This window comes from Malaya genurostris, chromosome 1, assembly GCF_030247185.1.
Source record: "Malaya genurostris strain Urasoe2022 chromosome 1, Malgen_1.1, whole genome shotgun sequence".
NCBI classification, from domain to species: Eukaryota; Metazoa; Arthropoda; class Insecta; order Diptera; family Culicidae; genus Malaya; species Malaya genurostris.
The window spans coordinates 96,989,759-97,013,813 of record NC_080570.1 but is presented as its reverse complement, the minus strand read 5'-3'; the positions used below and the strand labels follow the sequence as shown (position 1 = coordinate 97,013,813).

The following is a 24,055-nucleotide window of genomic DNA, read 5'->3' as shown; positions in this document are numbered from 1 at the left end:
CTTGATTGTTTCTGACGAGTATTTTTCGAGCGGCTCCCTAGACCTGTCCCAACCTCTTGTCTTGCCGGAGGGCCATACACACTAAACTTCGGTCGGTAAGTTTTGCTTCTTTTGACGAGTTTTGGTCAGCAGAACTACCGAACATTTTTATTGTACTAATATGTCATTCTACTGATTTATTTGTTGGCAACAGTACCTTAAAATGCTGCTGAAATGAAACGTTATTTTTACCTGTCGAGATTCGAACAGCTGAGATCGGTAATCCAATTGATGTGTGTAAACAAACAATTCTGAGAACTGATGTATATACATAATATGAAACATTTCTTTTCTATTGTTTATGCACGGTGCACAAGATTCGTAGTTTGATACAAAACTATTTCAGATAATTAAGGACACAACTCTCATAGAACGGGTATGCCAAAGGGCCAGGTGTGATATTCCACTCTACTCAATTCTTTGATATAGCAAAATATCGGTCTGTGTGTACGTGTGTCTAACGAAAATATGCACTCTATTTTCTCCGAGATAGTTGGATTTAAACAATAAGAAATAATTAGCTCAAGTGACACGTTTCTCTTGTTATTTGGAGATTTTAGCCTAGCCATGCCATGGAAAAATTTATCAATCGGACCCAACTTACTTTTCTACGTAATGACTACGCTGATTTTCTCAAGTTTAGAGTCAAATAAAATGTCTCGTAGTCTCAAAATTCGTCTGAATTCGAACTACAATAATTAGTGTATACAAATTTCCAACGTGTGCATTCATAAATGAAGACGTAAAATTCAGCAATTATAAAAAATCGGTCCATATGTTCCTCTTCTGCACGCGTCTTGTAAGTAAAAGGCCGAACGAACTTATTTCATTTAACTGAACCCCGGTTTTCGGTGCAATAAGTACCGACATAGAGTTCAATGGAACCCCAGAATGGAACACACACCCATTTTTCAGAGATGATTGAGCCAATTCTCACAAACCTAGGTTCAAATGAAAGGTTTTAGGATAGCATAAGCTCCAATTGAATTTAATCTCACTGACAACTGCCAATGTTTCTCTTTTTAGCGGAACACTGATATGTTGGGAGAATTCATTTCACCACAATGTTCACGGCGCATAATTTCACAGCAGGTTTCCATAATTGAAGAATATTGGTGCTTGAAGAAAGGCAATAGACGATTTGTCAAGCACACTTGCCAATAAATTTCCTGGTTGATGGTCCCAGTCGCGAAGTAAATGTCGCTCTTCTAGCCAGAGGAACAGATGCCTTGCCAGGCTTGGCTCGTTGTTTTGTTTGATGCACGTTTGTAAACGACACTCAAAACTTGTCTTCGATGTATTGGCTGGAAAGGTTGTGGTTCCACTGGAACCACATCGTTCCACTGATAACTCAGTATAGAATCAACAAAAATTTATACAATCGTCACCAGCATCTAATTAATTAACTATAAATAGTTTATTTTTGAAAACCATTCAATCATCAAATGAAGGTCGGGTGTTCAGAGGTCAAAGGACAAAATAACACATACTCGCTGTTAAAATTAAAATAGGAAAGTCACATATTCAATTTATAACATACGAAAAGTACTGAATCAGTTCCTCATAAGGATTCAGCAAAACGTCATCTATTTTAGTTCACATTCAACTTCACTAAATGTTTACACACAACGAAACAGCAATACATTTCATCGAAACCCAACGCGAAGAGATTGAATTAATTACTTTTCACGTAATGCTCTTCAACCCAACCGTAGGATTTTCAATTTACCTCTTTCTCTTCACAATGGCTTACTGGACTTTCAACCCGTCAACCGCATTACCACAACAGCAGTGGCAGCATTTGAGCCTGATTTTGTATACCCACTGGAAAATGTTACGGTAGCAAAAGGTTTGTATCCCATCAAAGGCCACATAAAACATGACTCGCTACTAGTGAATACAGTTGAATGCGCTGACTACTGCGACCTCTTACGACTGACAATTAATCCAGCACTGAACTCGTACCCGGTCTATACTGATTCTGCTGCTATTTACCATTGCAACGATAACAGTCTTGTAATATGTCGCATTTCAGTACTAATTTACACTGCAGCGCCAAATAAATCTTTGACAAATTTACAATAACTCAAACTGCTTCCGTTTCTTTTCTCTCCCATTTCCTTAGGACGTGACGCCACGTTTACGTGCGTCGTGAATAACCTTGGTGGTTATAGGGTGAGTGGGGAGGCAACTCCTGCCAGGGTATGTATCGGTTTTTTCAATATGGTATAAATTCTTCCTTGATTTTGTGGTCGAAACACCGTTTCCCCCGTATTGTACTTCTTCGCACCTCCGCATACCCGGCATCTGGCACTGTTACTTGCACCTGTGCACCAAAGCCCCACTTAGCAATTGCACCAGCGCACCTGATCAGAAAGTAAAACAACACCATCGCACCACGCAAGTATACCGTATGGAACCACAAAAAAATGCACCTCATTCGAATCAGTGATATTACTAATGTACACAGAATCACTGATCTATCGACGGCACTGTGTTGCTTTACATACCTATTTTGAATTTAGTTTAGAGCCAGCACCAAACAGAGACAATTAGTGACGCACCGTAGTTGAATCACAAACTGAGGAAAATGTCGCACAGGCAAGCAGACATAACAGTTCACGTATTTCATCTCATTTTTCCTCCACAAAATATTTTATTGAGCAACTTACAATGAGCTTTGTTCAACAGACAAATAAATCATACACACTGAAAGTTCTACTATGTCGCTGGCTTGGACTGTTATATCTGTTTTACTGTGGTAATCGCATCAAATCAAATATGCACCATTACTGCACCTTAATTAAGCGCACCGTTAACTGTTGAATTGCATCACTCACTTCCGCAAATCCTATTCAAAGACCTTGTTGAAAAAGTTCCCAGCGTTAAACCCACAAATCAATGAATTTTGCTGTATTGCAATAAAAACTATTAGCTATAGACTATTATTTCACTTTACTTTGTAGCATATAAATATGTTCGTTGATATTGTTTAATTCTCAAAACTATGAACATGCTTGAAACAACAAATTTCGTATCTATAGTGCATAGAATCCTGTTGAAACAAAACTAAATTGAAATCAACTTCAATAATTAATGCCTAACATAAATGAAAAACATTATATGAAATTGTAAATTTCCGTTACAAACTAAAATTCGGTGGAATGCTTCAAATGAAGACTACAACTATAGATAATGAGCTGCTTTCATTCTTGCGATTCCGACCTAGAAAAAATCATGTAAATTTGCGTCTTCTGAGACCGACATATTCGAGTGACAAACATTATTTTATAGTTGATAGAACACGGTGTCACTAATTGAAAGTGTCACTAAATTATACTGTCATCATGCAAAACATTTCAGCGACGACACGACCAGTCACTCCGAAAAAAAATCGGCATAAAAATTGTCTGTTAGCGATTCACCACAAGTTACCAAATGTTGAACGACCCCTTGAAATGATAAAAAATATACTCTTCGAGCAGCACTGTCTTGGTTGCTATACCAAACGAAATAGTCGCCATGTTACTGCATCGAAATAAATAAACAGTGACATGTTCGTTTTTTTAATGAAAAGTTTCGAATTTAAAATTTGTGGTTCATAAATTTGATATAAATTAAAACCAAAGACAGGATTTAATGCAGAAAAAAGTTTGGAAAGTGCCGCTGCCCTGGCAGGGTGTCAATATGACAAAATATAATCGAGGAATCCCGAGGAATGCCTCTCGACCTTCGTTTCCTGTGAAATAAATAACAGTCACCCTTATTCTGAATAACGACGTATTGACTTTTCGATCGAATCTTAACTACCTTTGATTTTGCTCGCGTTATTAGGAATACAAATGAGATACGATCGAAAAATCGATACGTCGTTAACCAGAATGGGTGAGTTAGTATTTGCTAGATTTATCGCTATAATAAATAGATACACTGTTTAAATCACGATTTTTACTGAAGCCGCTTCCGTATACTAAAAAATTAGTTTTAGGCATAATCTTGAATACAACGTAAGACAAACCGTCGAATCAAACCCGCTCCTGAGAAAGGTTAACTGAAATAGTTTAGGATTTAGGGTTTAGGATATAGAACGATGACACAACTAAGTACCCGGAATGACCAGGTTTAGAACCAGCAAAATTGCTGAGCCTTGTTTTGAAATTACAGTCAGTGTCGTTTACGGATGAGAGGGATTTTCGTCAGATTGTGCATCATGAATTGGATTGATTGATTGCTCTGAAACTGCTAATAAGTATTTGCCATAAGACGATCAATACGGCCAAGAATTATTTGTCAGTGGCCGTAAGTTCAAATGAAAGTAATTCAATCGTAATTGCTACTTCTCGAGTGTTGAACAGCACAGACTCTGTGATGGACACATAATTCTTCAATTGCGAAATTGATCATGTACTTCTGAGAGATGTAGGTCTCCGCTAGAGACTCCTCCAGTAACCACTGCAGGTGTTCCAAAAAATTTGTTAAAGCACTGCTGCGATAAAATGAATCACGATGGTATTGAAATTCAACATGAAATTACTTTTTACCTCTTCAAAAAAAATATCTGTAAATGAGAATACCTATACATGTTTCCAAAACATCGGCACCAGAATTAAAGTTTCGTTTTCATGATCGTCCATTAAACTAGGATTATCACCCTTATTCTGAATAACGACTTATCGTTTTTTTGATCGTATTTCATTCGTATTCCTAATAATGCTAGCAAAATCAAAGGTAGCTAGGACTCGACCGAACCATATTCGATCGAAAAATCAATACGCCGTTATTCAGAATAAGGGCGTATATCAGTAATTCTGTTTTATTTATGTTCCTAAAGGTTAAATTGACGAGCAGTAACCATGGTTATGGTTAAATATCATCAGCTAGTCAATCTGGGTTGCCAGTTTCGAATATTGTTTGAACATTCTTATTTTGACATTACCAGTTACTGGGGGGTAGTTAGATTTATGATACAGTTTTGATTAGCGAGTGGCAGGTCGTTGTCGTCGATTTCGGTCTGCAACAAAGAATTAACAATTTTGCTATATGCGAGAATATCAATTATAAGAGTAGTTTGGTTGTGAATTGAATGACGAAATTTATCGTCTTAAAGAACATTCACAAATGTGTCTCCCTCATATTAGTCAATTCAAAATACTCATGGTTTGTAAGCAGCTTGTTTTTAATTCAACGCCTAAGCTCTAAGATGCCGAGGGCAACTATACATAGCTAGTATCTCTTTTACTAGCGAACAAAACGTGTCGTAAGCCATTTACACTCAATCACTGAAAATATTCCGTATTGTGAAACGCTTTGTGCGATTATTCGCTCAATTCATGCAGTTGAAAATTTATGCGCCTTATTTTGGCACTGAATTTCACCTTAATGATCGTTCATACCAAACATTTTAGAGCACTTCATTTTTGTGTTACTTGTGGTTATCTCATACTACTGAAAATTTTGTCATAAATTGCTGACCATATTTCCGGTAGTATGAAGCAAAAATTATGTTACTGTCACGATTAAGTCCTACTCATTCTTGTACGGAGTCCATGTTGAAAAATGACTCAATAAGTATTATCCGACCAATGCTTTAAGCAAATCAAATAATATTGACTGGTATTTGCTGAATCCAAACGGAGTCGTGCAAATGAGGCTGTTATTCTGGAAATCGTCTTAAAAGCTCATCCCATCGTAATGCAAAATCGAAAAGTAAAATTTCAAGAAATAGCTGGCATTGCAAAGATATCAAAAGAAAGCGTATTCAATATTCTGTATGAGTATTTGAATATAAAAAATAAGTTTGCAAAGAGTATGCTGCATTTTCTCACAGCTGATCATAAACGATGGTTGAATTTCATGCAATGAAATTCGAATTGTTTAAAAATAAGCTTACTAAAGTAAGTGTTGTCGTAGAAATGCTTGACCGTCGCACGAACAATGTTATAGCTTTTCTAGGAAAATGCATTGATGGATAAAATCGAATTTTGAAAAAAAGTGTCGTTTTCTTTGTCGAGTCGGGAACTTTTTGTCCGATGTATCAAATTTATTTTAAAAGTTATGACTTCAATTAAATGAGTCAAAATTTCATACCTCAAATTTTAACATAAAAAAAGCATCCAATTCAAAAAATGAACACAAATTTGTTACTTTAAAATAGTGCTCTATCGCTTAATTGCTTATTTTCCACTCAGGCTGGTACCGGATTGTCTCTTACTGTACGCGAAATCGGAATGTCCCCGGTAGTTGGTCCACACCAGCAACTTTATGTTTGACATTTTGGAGATCAGGAACCGACGACCTATATATGTCGCTTGATCGCACTTGATTGTATCACTCCTATTCTTCTGTAGGTAGTGCTGCTTCCAGCCATTTCGAGTATTCTAGCGCGCTATTGGAAAATCGAAAATTGGAAACATTGTAAAATTTATATCAAATATAAATTTAAATTTATTAGTACTTGTCAGTCATCATTCTCGGGTTTTAAAGCACATGTCATCGGCATCCTGCCATTGGATGGGTATGAAAGCAACTGATTGCTATTTTATCTATTCAGCAAACACAGCGACTCTCCTTCTCGAAAAATTAAACGGTATAACGTCGAAACGAAAAAACAAAGTACTGAAAAGTAAGGAAAAATTAGCAACTTGAACCAAAGTTTAAAAGCAGTCAGCCATAATGTAGCTTACACTTGAACCTAAGTTAATTCTAATCATTTCATCAATTTCGGATAAAACCATGTGAGGTCTATTTTCGACCACTTTGAATGCCATTCCCGAAACTGATTTTCGAAAGCCGTCATTATAACTACTGCTATCTTGGTAAATAAAATTATTTTGAATTCTCTCAAAAATTTGTTTGTGTAATGTAAAGTTGAAATTAGCAATACTTTAACTCATTTCGCAACGATTGTGCGATTGGGAAAGCGCAACTTACTAACGCGCGTGACCGGGGTTGACGTTTCAATCAATAGGGCACTGGTCTTATAAACCAGTTGTCGTATGTTCGTGTACCGACCTGAAAGGATTCCTAGTGTTAGTAGAACCGTACTACTAGCCATGCAATAATTCTGTACACTAAGAATCGGCCGCGTAGTCTGTTGAAACAGAAAGGCTATCTTCCACAAAAGGAACGTAATGCCAGGACTTTTCAATGCTGTACTTTACTACACAACTGAACATATTGTACAGTCATTTAAAGAAAACTGAATTGGAACATAAACCTTTCAGGTTTTTGAATTGGTTTCACAAGCAGTTATCTGAATGGTTTGCACAACAAAAATAACAGTTCTCTAGCCAATTTTAACCAGTTTTCATTGGTGGTAACGATTGCTTTCAGACATAACAGATATCGTCGGATGAAATTATGAAATGATGAACTGAAAACAAATTAAAGCATATTAATCCACAATACATGTCCAAAAGTTCAATGCTATAAGCTCAAAATTATGAACATATTAACATTGTTCTTCTCTGGTGGGGTATTGATCGTTTAGGTAAATAATAAAAACACAACAACTTTATTTCAATCGATTCGTATCGGTACGTAGTGATGACACTTTTATTTAGGACATATATCAACCGACATGCATAGAAACCGCACTCCAAATATAAATGATTTTATTTAATTTTCTATCTCTACCTGTACCCCAACAGTATGCACACAGAGCACTTCTACCTCTCCTCTAAACTCAATTCTATCGAACAAACACAATCCAGAGCGTTTCCCTCGAAATTGCACCATTATAAATTATCTACCTTCATCCGACCCCATGCAAACTCGCATGTTTAACTGGTGTCTGGAACCACAAAGATTCCATACGCACATTTCCTTTCGTACCAACCATTTTATTGCTCCCACTCTTCAGTACAAAAACTCTCCGTTAGCTAGTAGTTCTATATGTTGTGCCGTTGGTTGTTATTCTGTACGTAGATACAAAAAGCATAAATAAATCCACTAATAAAATGTATAATTCACTGCACTTTAGCACCGCACAGCACCATGCTCAACGCTTATCTCCCGACTTTTCCCCAGATCCGAGTGACTCAACACCGACATCGCACACCCCTTCTAATACCCTATTCAATGTCCATATTGAATCAACACCAAACTTTCGTATCCCGCGAGCGCACTCCAGCGCGAGCCTTTTTACTGTTTTATGTATGTAACAAACATCAAACCTTGGAAATTTATCACTTTGCCAGACTATTTTTGCAAAATGAAACTCATGCTTACAATCTTCCTCGTCGTGCAACAATCGCCCTGCCTCCATACACATACGGAATGAACCTGACTCACTCAACCAACACAGGTAGCGTGGATAAAGGCGGATGCGAAAGCGATCCTGGCAATCCATGAGCATGTGATCACCAATAACGGACGACTATCGGTGACACACAATGACTACAACACCTGGACACTGGTGATACGAAATGTCAAGATGGAAGACCGGGGGTTGTACATGTGCCAGGTCAATACCGATCCGATGAAAATGCAGGTTGGTATAAATCCTTCATGAGATTAGGTAGTCTGTTAATTTCTTAGTAGCATAATTTATTCGTTAGTTTTTCAATGTTTTGTAACAACAAAGCCAAATATGTTTTCTCCATTTACGCAAATTATTCTAATCTGCATCATTTGAATTTCGTAATTCTTAATTTTCGAATTATTCAAAAAAACAAAAGTTACTCCTATAGCTTCATTTTAATCTTTTTTCACTAATTGGTCTGATATGTTCACTGTGAATCGCAAAAAGAAGTAAATTTTAAAGTAACTGAATTCAGGGTGGCGAAAATGGTAAACGAATGTGGACAAAATGCGTAAAATCGCAGATTTGAGTACTGCCTTTGGGCCTACCATTTTCCAAAAAAATCATCGGCGACTGTCTCAGTAGAGAAGGCAAAAAACGATATAAAAAATACTCTCCTACCAAGGCGGCTATAATTAGAACCTGTTCGATGTACACTGCTGTTGTTGTAGAATTGTGTCTACCATAGCTCAAGGTGGCGGAAATGGTATACGCATATGCACAGAATGCGTAAGAGCACAGGTTAAAGTCCTGCTTCTGAGCGTATCTTTTTTCCAAAAAAACATCTTTTTGTAAGTTTTCTTTAATTTGGATTTTTCAATCTGTTTCTCCGCTCAGCCATTGCAAAACTGAACTTAAAAAAGGCGAATTAAACGTTTACGTTTCGTATTCAGCTCATCAGTGCGTCAGCAGTTTACGTTGAGCTGTTAACGCCACCTAACAGTTCAACATAATTAAAATTTTATAAATCGAATTTTACAAATTTATTTACATTTTACAATTTTTTTACAAATATGCTAAACATTTTACAAAATGCTAATGCGTTTTGCCAAATAATTTCTATCCCTAGTCAGTCTATTTTTAAAGTAAATTATCATAGTTTCAAGTCTAATCGCTATGATAATTCGGATTCTCAAGCAAAATATGAAAGTGCCAACTTTCGTTGGGTCGCTTAATCTTGTAACACATGGATCAATAAGTCCCGAGACTAAAGCAGAGATGGCGCTCGTAGTAAACCAGTAACCACGTCTTTCTTGAGTACTAACCTTTGCTTGAAACGGGTCAAAATTTTAAGTCGATCCGACCAGAAACAGCTGAGTTATCGAGGTTGAAGTAAAGTTGTTTTGTAGTTTGTTTAAAAAATGGAAAAAAAACGAGTTTCGTGTTTTGATAAAACATTGTTTTTTTAATGGGTAAAAACACCGTGCAAGCGAAACAATAGATTGAAAAATGTTATCCGGATTCTTGTCCATCAAAAGCAACGATTTGTCGGTGGTTCGCGGAGTTTAAACGTGGTTGTACCGACACAAATGACGCGGAACGCTCGGGTAGACCTGTGGAAGCCGTTACACCGGAAAATGTGAGTGAAGTGACAAAAAATTATAATGAAAGATCGTAAAGTGAAGCTCCGTGAGATTGCTGAGATGACACAGATATCATATGGAAGTGTATTTACTATCCTTCATGAAAAATTGAGCATGAAAAAGGTTTTTTTCCAATTGGCTTTCGATGGAACAAAAACAGCAACGAGTCGATGATACAGAAAGCAGTTTATCGCTATTTACTCGCAACAAAAAAGATTTCTTGCGTCGTTACGTGACCATGGACGAAACATGGATACATCACTACACTCCAGAGTCGAAGCGGCAGTCATCTGAGTTGCGCACAGCTGGCGAAAGCCGTCCGAAGCGTCCGTCCGAAAACGCAACAGTCAGCTGGCAAAGTCATGGCGTCAGTTTTTTGGGATACGCATGGCGCGATTTTCATTGACTACCTCGAAAAAGGTAAATCGATCAACAGTGATTATTATATTGATTTACTGGTGCGTTTGAAGGAGGAAATCGCAAAAAACGACCGCACATGCAGAGAAAAAGATCCATTTTCATCAAGACAATGCACCATGCCACAAGTCGATGAAAACAATGAGGAGGTCATCGCTGAAACTGAAGCTTATTTTGAAGCGAAAGATAATTTTTTTTATAAACATGAAAAAATTGGAAAAACGTTGGAACCATTGTATCACCCTAAAAAGTGATTATGTTGATGAATAAAAAAAATTTTGCTAAAAAAATGTTGTTTCCATTGTTAGTCTCGGGACTTATTGATCCAAGTGTTAGGTAATGAATTTCTATAAACAATGTTTAAAATTGCTGATCCGAATATTATTTTACGAATATATTGAGATAGAGGTTCGCTTGGGCAAAATTAAAGAGAAACTCATATTAAGCAGCAGACGCCTTTGTAATACCTCTAGCGGCTTCAGTGCCACAGTTATTAATCAATCAAAATAGAGCGCTCTCAAGAAAATTCTAATTTATTTAATTTTTGTTCAAATATTTCCATTGAAAATCGTTACCAATTTTCTTCAAATAGCTATGCGCTCAAGTCTCTTTTTATATGATTTTATACGGTTATCAATGCGGCTTTTCATGTGAATCAAAGCTTTGCGTTTCTTTTAAATGCGGTTTTCTTGTTTTGTCTTAGAATTGTCACGAAAGATCTGGAACATAAAAATATTTGATTTTTTTCAAATAATTTTTTTAGATAGCACTAGATCTCGACGTTTTTTATCGAATTTTGGAAGGCTTGCGATATTTTGCATGTGATTTTTTAATAAAGTACGTTTTCCCCGCATAAATAAAGGTTTGAGTGTAGTTGAAAAATGACGAATTCTACAAAACAAAGTCGTACATGAGTGATTTAAATTAATCAAATTATTGTGTCTTACACTGAAAAAAATCGATTTTAAAAATTTAAAGACGATTTACCAAAAATGTATTTTTTTTTATTTCGATGAAACTCTGTCCCAAGATAGATAGTTAAGTACCCTTTCAACCATTTTTCTATCAAAAACTTTTTCTTGTTCAAATTGATTTTTGTCTCTTTTTAACGAAAGCTAAACAGAGCAGAAGGTTACAATCCTCAAAGTCCCATGAAACTCAATTCTAACTCACGCACTCAATATTTTAATCTTCTCAGAAGTTGTGAAATTTAGTGTTAATAAACTCTGAAAAATGTTAAAGACACCAAGTACGAGAAGTGAAAAATTTAAAAAAAAACGCTATAACCGCCAGAGATACCACAACGATGCCTTTAGCAAAGCTACTTCATATAAGTTGCTCTACAATTCAGCCGAATAGAGCAAACTTCTATTTCAACACATTTGTAAAAAATGCTTCGGATCACCCGAACAATAAAGGCCCCCTTAGTATCCCTGTGCTACAAACGGAAACTGAGAGCTGAAAGGTTTCTCATGATCCTTTGAGTTCTTCTTGATTTCGCTCATGATCTCGTTTTTTCCGCGCGCGTTCTTTGACATCTGTCTCTAATAGTACGACCCATCGCTGATCCGAATTTTAAGTTGTTGAAATATTTTCCAATTGCAATCTACGGATACACAAAGGAATTGCAAACGAATCAAATGCGAATACGTATACCAATACTTCAGGTCATGCCGAACGCATTAGAACATTCGAGAGGTCTTCTGATGGATACATCTCAAAAAGATTGATTGTTTTAAGTGGGAACTTATTTAATCACTGTGTTTTTATCTCAATACAAACTAAATTTTAGTTTCTTGGAGTAAATAATTTTAATAAAAAAAAATTATTTCCATTTGAACCAAATAAATGAGAGAAATTCTAGAAAATTGTGAGACGTTCACTTTTTTATCTGTATAAATGTTACTCTCAGAATAATTGAATCACTGTCTTCTTCATTCGAACCTTTCGATACCAGAACATTATGACAAACAGTATTAAAACTACTTTCTAAAAGCCAATATTATTGCGAGATTCTGAAAACACTACATAATCGAAATAAGATGCTTTTTAAAGTAACCATTTTTCACCAATTTGTTTGACTATCCGACAAAATAAATTTTAATTTTTTCCCGCTAGCATCATCAGAATAGTTCCCAATAATCAATACTTCCCTACAAAATCGATCAACTATTTAAATTGTCTCTATCATATACATTGTGTTTTGTTCATTATCTTCTGATCTTGCTTTTTTTAGTCTTATGTTTAATTTCCCATTCGATAGTTAACTGACAAAATTCGTTTTGCTGAATTTTACTCAAAAGAAAATCTATAGGATCTTCATCAATTCTAACAACTACCATCCATTATAATCTCAACAGACTGCATTTCTAGAGGTTGTGATCCCACCGGATGTCATCTACGAAGAGACATCCGGGGATATGATGGTTCCAGAGGGCGGCTCGGCCAAATTAGTGTGCAAAGCACGTGGCTATCCGAAACCGAAGATCATCTGGCGAAGAGAGGATGGGCGAGAGATAATCGCACGTAACGGCACTCATGGGAAGATGAAAGGTAACTAACCCGAAGTAGTAACTGAGCTTCATGTTGCAATTTAATCTGGCTTCTTCAACTGCTGTTTGTTTTCCTCGTGTTTGCAGCCACAATCGTGGAAGGTGAGATGCTATCGCTTACAAAGGTGACACGCTCGGAAATGGGTGCGTACATGTGCATCGCGTCAAACGGTGTTCCGCCATCCGTTAGTAAGCGGATGAAACTGCAAGTACATTGTAAGTTTAATGGTTTCTTTCCCATATTTCGGAGTGTTTTTTCTTCTTGTGGAAGTACGACCCTGTTGCCGAGATCCATTTTACAACGAGAAACGGTTCATATGCATCGTATGCATATGAGAGTTCACGTGGTGTTGTACTCCACCCAGTGTATCCTTGATAAGAGAAGATCTGGTAGTTCATACTAATCAAGTCAATCGTCGACTATAGACTACCGATATCTAATTCACAGATATGGCAACATTGTCCCAGGACAAACCCATTAAAATCTCACACTACTTCAGACCATGAAGAGTAAAATTTCAATTTAATTCAATTCACACTTGCCATACTGGTCCTGCGACTGGGAACTACCTGACTTTCTATATGAGTGGCGAACGCTCTCAAGTTGAGATGAATAAGGGCGGTAGAAACAGCTTTCATCACGCTCTTCAAAGTTCCACAGCCCTGCTGTGTGATATGGCCAGCAATAGCTACTGTCAAGATTCACAGTGGAACACACTATAATACTCCAAACCCATGTGGGTTGCTTTCATATACAGCAAACGAATGGGGTGCCAGCGAAGATTACCATGCAAATGATGGGCGGTAGTCCTGAACGTGGCACTGCTATGCGAAACGTGTTCGGAATTTATAGGCCAAAATTAATTTAAAGCGGAGCGATTTGCAGCAAATAAAAGTTTGACCCTTGTCAACTTCAAGATGAACATAAACTGTTCAGAACGGCACGTTCAGGGACTTGTAATATTAAAGCATTATGAATGTAATTGCAATTTTGTCACCCATGACTTCAGAGAGCAAACAATCCATATTCCATAAAACTTTCAATTGTTTTGAAAATTGATAATTTAATTGCAATAAGTATTTAAAGTGGTATGATGAATCTACTTCTTTATAGATTATTTTCTTTACCGATATTTTCAAGAAACCGAGTAGAACAGCCACTTGTAATGTTGACTGTAATTTTTCTTTAAGATTTTGCTCAATATTTATATATTCATCGCCTGAGTTTCCAGTTTTGCTTTGCAACATAATTGTTTCAACTCTATGATTTTTTTTACCCGGTAGTCAATCAATCAAATAATAAATTTATATATGGCTTCATGAGTTTTAATTGAACGTCTGAATGTATTTTGGAATGCATGAATTGTATAAAAAAAAGTCGATGGACAATGTCAGAAACATAACTGGATGACGTGAATACGAATAAAACTTCATACTTCTGAATATCTTAAATAGTTCTCATAAGTTGATATACTGTGAGAATTGTGCATGATTTTATTTCTTTACTTCCAGAATTGTAACGGTGCACCTATACTAAAATACGACTCACTTATTCGAATACACAAGTTTATCAGACAGGGCAAAAGAGAGTAAAAAATTTATCGCCTGCTGAGGAACGCACGGTACGCATTACAATAATTTGAACGGAGGAAAATATCAAAAAAATCTTTTAAAATTAATTTACTGGTATTAAAAGTCAACTGTGCAGGCTAGAATGAATGAAACATCCATTTTTACATTTTATACCTACCCAGTTGGTAACCCAAAAATGAAATGTCGCTCACTGCATCAGAACCATCATCCAAGGACGAAAAAGACAAACAAGCGTCATGAGTTTTTCTCTTTAATACTCGTTGAAACCAAACATTTTAACTTCAATTTTGAGTTATTTGTGATTAATTAATACTGCTGAAAATTTTATCATGAATTGCTGATTATATTTCCGAAAGCACGTAGCAATAAATATGTTATTGGGTTGAGAACAACGACATATACTGACGATTAAGTTCTATTCTTTCAAAATTTTAAAAATACACCACAAAATAAAGTAAGCCGTATTCACGACAAAATAAATTGAAAACCCATACACGGACGCAAACGATATAACGATATAAATGACGTAAAGACTGTCCCAGAAAGTATGGACGCACTTTGATATCGCTGTAAATAATTCACAAGTGTTAGATATTCAAATTTTATTCGATATACTGATAATATTAGACTATAACAACAGAATATTATTCTCAACATTTGCTACTGAGCCATTGTAGACTAGCTGGCGCACCTTCTTGCGAACGTTCCTCATTAAATTCCGTACAGACTTCTTGGCGACAAGTTTTGACACTTTTTTCCAATCTTTTTCGAACTGTTGAATGGTTTCGGTTGCCGAGACATGTTTCCTAAGATGTGCCTTCGTTAATGCCCAAAATTCCTCAATTGGTCGATGTTGTGGGCAATTTGGTGGATTCATGTCTTTTGGGACGAATTTGGTAGTACACCATTCTACCGTTGGTTTCGAGTAGTGGCAAGAAGCAAGATCTGGCCAGAAGACAACAGGATCCTTTTGGCTTCGAATCATGGGTAGTAGTCGTTTGTGTAAACATTCCTTGATATATATTTCGCTGTTCATTGAAGAAGTGGTGATAAAGGGTTTCGAAATCTTACCGCAGCTACAAATTGCTTGCCAGACCAAAGATTTCTTACCAATTTTTTCGACTTCAATCGATGTCTCGGATTGGTTTAACACTTGCCCTTCTCGCACCGTATAATATTGTGGTCCCGGCAAGGATTTTTAATCGAGTTTCACGTAGGTTTCGTCGTCCATGATTATGCAGTTCAAATTTCCAGCAAGAATTGTATTGTACAGCTTTCGAACCCTCGGTCTGATCGATGCTTCTTGTTTTGGACTACGTTTTGGTTGTTTCTGCTTCTTATAAGATTCAAACGTTCTTTAGCACGAAGAACATCTGTATTCGAAGTGCCCACTTTTTTGTTCACATCCCGAACTGAAACCTCATTCTTTTGCTCGAACGTCTTCAGTATACGTTTATCCAACTGAGGGTTGGCAGGACCTTTTTTTCGACCCGTTTTCGGTTTATCCTCAAAGGTGTTATCCTCACCAAACTTCCTGATTGCATTTCGCACGGCTTTTTCACTTACTCCTTCCATTTTTGCTATCTTTCTCAGTGACAGTTCGCGTTCTGTGCACCATTTGTACACCATTTTTCGAAGTTGTTCTGCTGAAAGTCCACGCATTTCGAAATAAACTAAAGCAAACGAATAAACAACTGCACAAGTGGTTAGAGAAGAGTGTAAACAACAAGACGCAGCCATAAAAATTGACAGATTCTGGACCATTGCGAAATGGCAACGGTTTTTGGTTGCGTCCATACTTTCTGGGACAGTCTTTAACCGACAAAACACCCTTTTGTTATTTCCGATCGATTTTGTCGGAGATGGCTGAACCTATTTCTACAAGTTTAGACTCGTTCGAAAGCTAGTATAGTCTTATTGATCAAGTTCAAAGCTCTTCCGGCTCCGAAGATATAATAATATCAGTGACGTAACCGACAAAAAGCACTTTTATTTCTCTTCGCTAAATTTTCTCGAAGATGGTTAAGCCGATTTCAACAAGTTGAGGCTCGTGTAAAAGCACAATTTCAACAAACTTAGAATCGTTTTAAAGTAACGATTAGATCATTGATCAAGCTCGAAGATTAAATGGCTGACGCTTTCTGTTCCAGAGATATAATCTTATAAGTGACGAAAACAAGAAATCACTTTTATGAACGGCCCGATTCAATTTGAATGTAAAAATAACCCAAATTCTTGTAAAACATGATCGAAATTGAAAAAAAGCGCATCTCATTTCTCTCGGCTGTCTGCAAAAAACTTTGGATGCAAGAATCGGATAAAAACATTCATTTATCCGGTACTTGTAAAAGAGAGGTTGTGGAATGATTTTTTAGTTGAAAAGTCCGTGTTTGGCTTTTGCATTCAGGTTTTTATACGGTTTTTGCATGCCAAAATACTTAAACAAGATTTTTAAACTATATCACACTTATCCGGGTCGTTCATATCTTAACTAATGATATTAAAACTTTGTTCCATATATGAAAACCTTTAATCACTATTCTTTCTAATAATTACGAAAAATATATAAAATATCTAATTTTTCAAAACCATTAAAAATTTCCCCTTTATACAAATGCCGAACAAAATACTAAGACGTGAAAAATATTCTTTTAAATTGCGTGAAGTCACAGGTATCTGAACATAGAGGTAGGGTGATCTGTCAAAATTCATCAAAACAACAGGGCAACTGCGCAACACCAACGGGGTAAAATACACCCTCAAAAAGGTTTATTTTTAATTCAAAAAACTTTTAGACCTTTCGCGAAAGGAATGCTTTCCATATGGAAGATTGTTCACCATTATGCATTAACTTATTCATTATGCATTTTATCCCACATAATTTGAGTCGTTTTCCCCACATAAACATACGACGATAACTTTGAAGATTTTTCAATTCAATAGCAAATACATCGTCTGTGTTAGGTCAAACAATTTTTCAAATGATTGGCTAAAGTCAGGTAAGAGGTAACATAATTGAAATCGTCGTCATAATTCAATAAAATTATATGGCATGAATACCACAATACCACATATGGATCAGAATTTGTAGAATTTGCAGAAATTACTATTTTTATGATTTGTTCTAGTGTGTATGATTCGCTTCTATTTGACCAATCAAATTACTTTCCAAAAGAAACAATGAAAAAATATCCAAAAGTTATTGTGAAGTGAAATTTTTTGTCACTTATTCAATAAAATCCTATTATTCTTTAACGAATAAACATATTCGAATGAAACTTTCGCAGATCGCAGATAATACAATAAACATAAACACAATTGTTTTAAAGCTTATGTGCCGGATTTTGCGAATATAACATCTCATAGTCGTGAAAGGGTTAAAAACGTGTTCCACAGTGAAAAGAACTAAAAAGATTGCTCTGTATGCGTTTCCAGCATCAAGGAACGATATTTGTATAAATCTGTTTAGTGTGAGGCGACTTCCAATTTTTAAATTCAAACGATGAACCTCTGATAAACTTTTTAACTGTAAACAAACCACCGGCGACTGTCAAAAAAAGTTCATTCTGTTAATTTTGTGAGGTTGAGTCATGTTCGTATAAAACCTAATGCCTTTACGCCTGCCGCATAACAACAGGCCATAAGCGTGGCTCAAAGATGAAGATGAAAATTGATAGATTCGGTTCGTCACTTCGCGTTGTCAGAAGTTTTACATATTTTCAAATAGCGAAGATACCGGTTCAGATTTCATTTCCCTCAGTAGATTGAAGCTCGAACAAACGGTATAATAATGTGGTAGCTTGATCAATGAAATGACTATTTCCCTCAGATCAGCTTTTGTTTTGATTTATAGTCAAATCGATCGCTTTTCTATACAGTTATACACCAAAACTCGCTATTTTCACAAGTTTTATGTAATGAATTATACTAAGTGCCTGCAATAATCGCATTTTATTTAATTTTAAAAGAAATAAATAGTTGACTCTGGAAGTGCTGTAGCGTTGTTTCGGACTTGTTTTCACATTTTTTCATAAATGAATTAGATTTTCACCTAACACCTATCGACAGAAGCACTCACGAGTCCATAGTGTAAACGATTACTTGGTACCAGACACCCTCGTTAAAAATGTATGCACAATCCTGTTAAAAAGACAACCCTTTTTCATACCTCAACCCCGTATAGCTCTACTGATAGAGCTAGACACTCAAAAATGGATCTCGTAATATTGAAGTACCTCTGCATAATGCGCTTTGAACAAAAATCCCATTTCAATAAACAGCTTTGAATCTTTTTGAAAAATATTGTTTTTCCTCTTTCCCGATTTTCCGAGCAGTTCATCCTTTGATACAGGTGCCGAATCAGCTTGTTGGAGCCCCATTAGGAACCGATGTCACGGTAATTTGCAACGTTGAAGCATCACCGAAGGCAATTAACTACTGGCAACGGGAAAACGGTAAGTCCAAACATTTGAAAAACAACGGCGCCCTACGTGAATTGTAAAATAGAAATAACGTTAAGTATATTCAATCTAGACTCAAGTTGAAGTATCTGGACCAAACTGTGGATTGTTTGTCTGTTCCATTATGTAAATTTTTGGACTAAAATAAAGTTCTGTAATTGATGTTGATGCATTTTCTACAAGGTTTCAATCATGCTTTTTTTCCATTTTAAATTTTGAGATATAACGAAAATTTCAAAAAACTTAGTTGAAAAAACTCAAGAAAGTGTAAATCTTCAACTAGAAATAGATTTTTGTTGACAACAATCATGTGCACTAAATACTTTCCGGCTTCTTCTGAAAGATGTTTTTGTTGCTGTTGTAAAACATAAGTGCCATTTCATTTCGTTGCATTGACTGCTGAATTATCGTTGACACTTTCCGCGCATCAAATATGTCGGCTTACGGACCAAAATTTTAACATATGTGCCATAAATTGCTTTTAATGTTTAATCAAGATAAAAAAGAGTCCAGAAGCCGCAGTGCGCTTGTGGCTGTTTATGGAGATCGTGCTCTAACACTTTGAATATGTGAAAAGTCGTTTCGAAAATTCAATGAAGGAGATTTCGACACTAAGGCACAATTTACTATATTTGGAAAATAACGATTGCTGCAAAACGTAAAAGCATTTGCAAACAAAAATAATAAGTAGGACAGCATGTATGGACAAAATATGTAATCTTTTAAATGTTAGCATTAGAACTGCCAAACGACGTTTTTTTTAACGATCTCGGGTTTAAGTTTTACATGCTCTTTGTGTGAACCGCGACGCTTCATTTATGGTAATTCAATAAGATACCAATTCACATTTTTAGCTGTATACTATGTTCAATATTATGAAAAGTTTATTTCAACAAGCTATGATATATAAAAGTGCATCACTAAAAAAGCTATCAAACAAAACATGACGCCAATAGTTGCAGATATCTGAGAACCTTTTCTAAGTAACTTGTTAGAATGGTTCACAGCACTTTCGAAAATGTTCCTGCAAAGCGTGTGCATTGTCCACGCAAAACGTAAATTAAATTCCTTTAGTTGGTAGCAGTCTGATATTACTTAGAGCAAGTTTTTTTAGATTGTTTCCAGATGCCATTCAAATCATCTTCTACAATTACGAATCTACTGGGAAGTCATTTGAAACAGAAGGTCATATTTTCGCATCTGCGTGTCTTCGATAGAAAATTAATTTATTTTAAAATTAGCATCATTTGTAGCTTTATGAATATCATTAGCAACAAAAACACAAACAGTAACACTGAGATCCTAAATTATATTTGTTTACCATTTATTTCCAATTACACCCATTGAAATTAACCATGTGTATGAAAATATATTTGTATGATAGATAGCCGGAATACGGTTTTTCAATTGATTATGCAGAACGAATCATTAGAGCCCCTCTGCTCTTCAAAATGCGTTAGCATTCGGACCGGCACGATAAAAACTATTAAAATTTTGTTCACAACATACAGAGTGCTCTGATAAACTATGTTTTACAAACATTTTTATTGACTACATAAAAATAAAACTTGATTGAATCTCCATTTCTATCAATTTCCTTAACACGCAATTGATATCCTTCAGGATCAAGAGTAAACCAAGTTAACTTGTGTTGATAATTTGTGTATTACGTACATTTTATTTGGTTAACTTGAGTTGAAAATTTGCGTATTACGTACATTTAATTTGGTATGCATGTCATAGATCTATGTATGTGGGAAGTAAGCTGAAACTGAAAAAACTTTTTTCGAGCAGTTTCAAGGAAAACGGAAGAGTTTTAGACAATTACTTTCGCTTTTCTTGAATTTATTTTTCAACCATATGGGAGATTTATTTATTAAAATCAGAAAAAAGCGCCGGAATTTATTTTTTCGCACACATTGTGGACATTACTCATACGATTGCAAAGAGTCTTGCTCCTTCATAACATTATGATACTGGATTCTCCGATAAAAGTGCCATATTCGCACTATGACAGACTCCTCCTTGACATTACCATTGCGAAGGTTAACTACAAACATACAAGAACGCAACGGAATAAACTCAACATAGCATATGTAAAAAACGAAAATTATGAAATTCCTGGAATTATTCATTTCAGTACAGATAATTCTAAGTATTTTATAACCTTACGTTTAGTGCCTTTAGCATATGTCACCAGGCCCGTACCGAGGATTTCACCAGTTTCGGAAGCACAGGCAAATTTCATAAACTTATATTTAAATGAAGGTGTTATTATTTCATACGACATTTAATTCAATTGAGATTTAACTTCTAGGTCGGGAAACACAGAGTGATGTGTGTGAAAATTTCATCGTCATTAGAAGTAACGATGTAACAAAAATAGAACAATCTTCTCCACTTGGCTCAAAACTGTTTCAATTTCAAGGTTATGTTGTTATACAAACTTGGCTTTATCGGTTTCCGGTTTACGGTTCCGGAAGCAGCGGCCAAAAATTTCAAAACATAACGCACATAGATTTGCCTGAGATGAAAAGGCCGATCTTTACAAACGGTAGAATGGATCAAATGAAAGGTTTCATCTTTATCTCTGGAACCAGAAACCGTTCCAGAGATACAGAATTTTGAGTGCTCAAAATCTCAAACTGTTTTACGCGTTTATGTTTCTTCATTGACTTCTATTAGAGTTGAAAAAGTACTCCTCTTTTAGCAGAGTCGGTAGGTTGATGAGGTTTCATTCCAATCCGGCTTCTGGTTCCAGAGATACAGAATTTTGAGTGCTCAAAATCTCAAACTGTTTTACACGTTTATGTTTCTTCATTGACTTCTATTAGAGTTGAAGAAGTACTCGTCTTTTAGCAGAGTCGGTAGGTTGATGAGGGCTCAGCAAAGGCCAATGTTAACATGAGCCCAAATTGTAACTTCGTATTCAAGAATACTGCGTACTAGTACCGTCGGCACTGGAGAAAACTCGGCGAGGAATATCGGCGACAACCAAATGGATTCTATCCCAGATCCGGGATTCCAATACATACACACGCCGGCAGCTCAGTCATCGCCGATGAGGATAAAAACTATTTCTTCGTTAGCGTTTATTTTACGTAACATGCTAATGAATTTTCGATGGACATAAATCAATAAATAAATAATTGACTAACTACTGCACCGATCATTTTGAAATTTTGAACACTATTTCTGTACATTTTTTTTCAAATTTGGTAATAATTTTTCGCATAGCTTAGCTCGGTTGACCACCCATGAGTTTCCTGTGATTGATCAGAAATCAGTTGATATCGCATATTGAACCAAACCAAAAATGATACTCGCACGGAACGATCGAAATTAGCTCTGCGCCTAATTCGTATTACTGTTTTTGAATTAGTTGATTTAAACAGCAAAATTTCCAAAATAACTATAAAATTAGTTAAAATTCAGAATTTACTTTGTTGAAAAAAAACTCTCTCTATTATTCAGTTGCCGAATATCCTGGACACAAACCAGCAATATTTCAATCCAACACGAAATTCTCATTGACAACTAATTTTGTTACTAAAATCAGAAAATTTGTTTCTATTTATCTATCACCATCATTACTGAAGGACAGCAAAAAGGAAACAAAAATGAAATGGGTTTTATTAACAAGTTTATTAGCCAAAAACTTATGAGAAATGTCAAAGCAAAACAATCCATTAAAAATCTAAAAAGGACAGTCCTGTTAAACTGCTTGCAAATTGTTTTGATGATTTTCGCTTGTGTTGTGATATATCCATATATAAATTTCTAAATCGATTTGTAAAAATAACGTAAAATCTTAGTGAAAAGTGTATTAATGCAGAATTTGTGCGCATTTGAAGCGATTGTGCGTAATAATGTTTTTACACGAAACAGTGAAGTGAGTTTCGAATGTTGCACTCTAATTGTATATGTCAAATGATGTTTTTTTGTATCTTCCAACCTTCCGGGCTACGCCGTCCGGTGTACTACTTGTATTCGGTTTTTGTTTTCCTAATGTTCAAAGTTTTCAGTGAGAGAGTCTTTTCCTCCAATACAACATCGTATTCATACCTGCCAATATAGAAAATACAATCGCGACTGAATTTTTTTCGGTAGTAGTATGCCATCTAGTGGCTAGTAGTCATTACGGTGTTAACGTTTTTTCGGTGACAGAGCGCCATATAGCTGCAAGTTGCAAAAACCAATTCAACCATTTACGTTGGTTGAAAACAACGTTTTATTTCTCTAATTCAACTAAAAAATTAGTTGAATGGAAATGACGTGTGTCTTAGCTAAGAAATGACAGCACTTTTAATTGGTGAATTCAACTGAAAAAATAACCATTTCAACAAATATTTTATTATTATTAATTAGAACTAAGGGAATTAGAAATCTAACTTAGTAAAAAAAAGATTTTTTTAGTTGTCTCAAAAAATAACTAATCAAAATCAGAAAATCAACTAATATTTTCACAAAAATGCTGATTTCGGTCTTTCCGTGTACTAATCACTGAATACAATTTTTACTAGTTTTTAGCTTACAAAAATTTTGATCTTATTTATTAAAATTAATAGTTTTCATTAAAATAACAATGAATCGAAAACACCCGATGAAATTATTTAAAAAACACATAGTTGTAATTTTAAGCTACAGCAAAGGAAATGAAAAATTTAAAATGTTTACCAAACTGGTAAGGGTAGGGAGCAGCCTTAGTATTGCATTCCTCTTGCGGAATTCGCATATTCATAGAGTACAGTAGAGAGGTCAAATGCCTGAGACTTGTACTCGAAACCCGACCCGAACCCGAACCCGTTGGGAGCAGGTCGGGTTTGGGTTCAGAAAAAATAGGTTGGCTTTTAATTTTTTATCGAGTACGTTTTTAAAAAAATGTTTACCTGACCATCTCTAATGTACAGAACCATTGTATGCTTGGTGCTACGATCCTACTGACTAAGAATCCTTCCAGGTCGGGGCTCGAACATACGACAACTTGCTTATAAGACCAGTGCCCTATGCATTGAACTGCCAACTCGAGCAAATAGTAAGAATATTAAGAGCAAATTCAGCAGCTGCAAGATTCATATGGGTGGTCTATAATGTAAATGAAACTGAAAC

General features: G+C 35.7%; 1 protein-coding gene across 3 annotated transcripts in view; it reads left to right on the top strand.

Annotated features, from left to right (window-relative positions):
* Positions 1-24,055, top strand: part of LOC131425195 (lachesin) — an 88,078-nt gene that overhangs the window by 46,289 nt on the left and 17,734 nt on the right. For 2 of the 3 annotated variants that reach the window (XM_058586857.1, XM_058586858.1), the window contains exons 3-8: positions 1,829-1,888; positions 2,165-2,241; positions 8,345-8,530; positions 12,702-12,894; positions 12,981-13,109; positions 18,821-18,940. In XM_058586857.1, coding sequence (XP_058442840.1) covers positions 1,829-1,888; positions 2,165-2,241; positions 8,345-8,530; positions 12,702-12,894; positions 12,981-13,109; positions 18,821-18,940 — 765 coding nt within the window. The remainder of the gene's footprint in view (positions 1-1,828; positions 1,889-2,164; positions 2,242-8,344; positions 8,531-12,701; positions 12,895-12,980; positions 13,110-18,820; positions 18,941-24,055) is intronic. The other variant, XM_058586859.1, reaches the window with a different exon arrangement.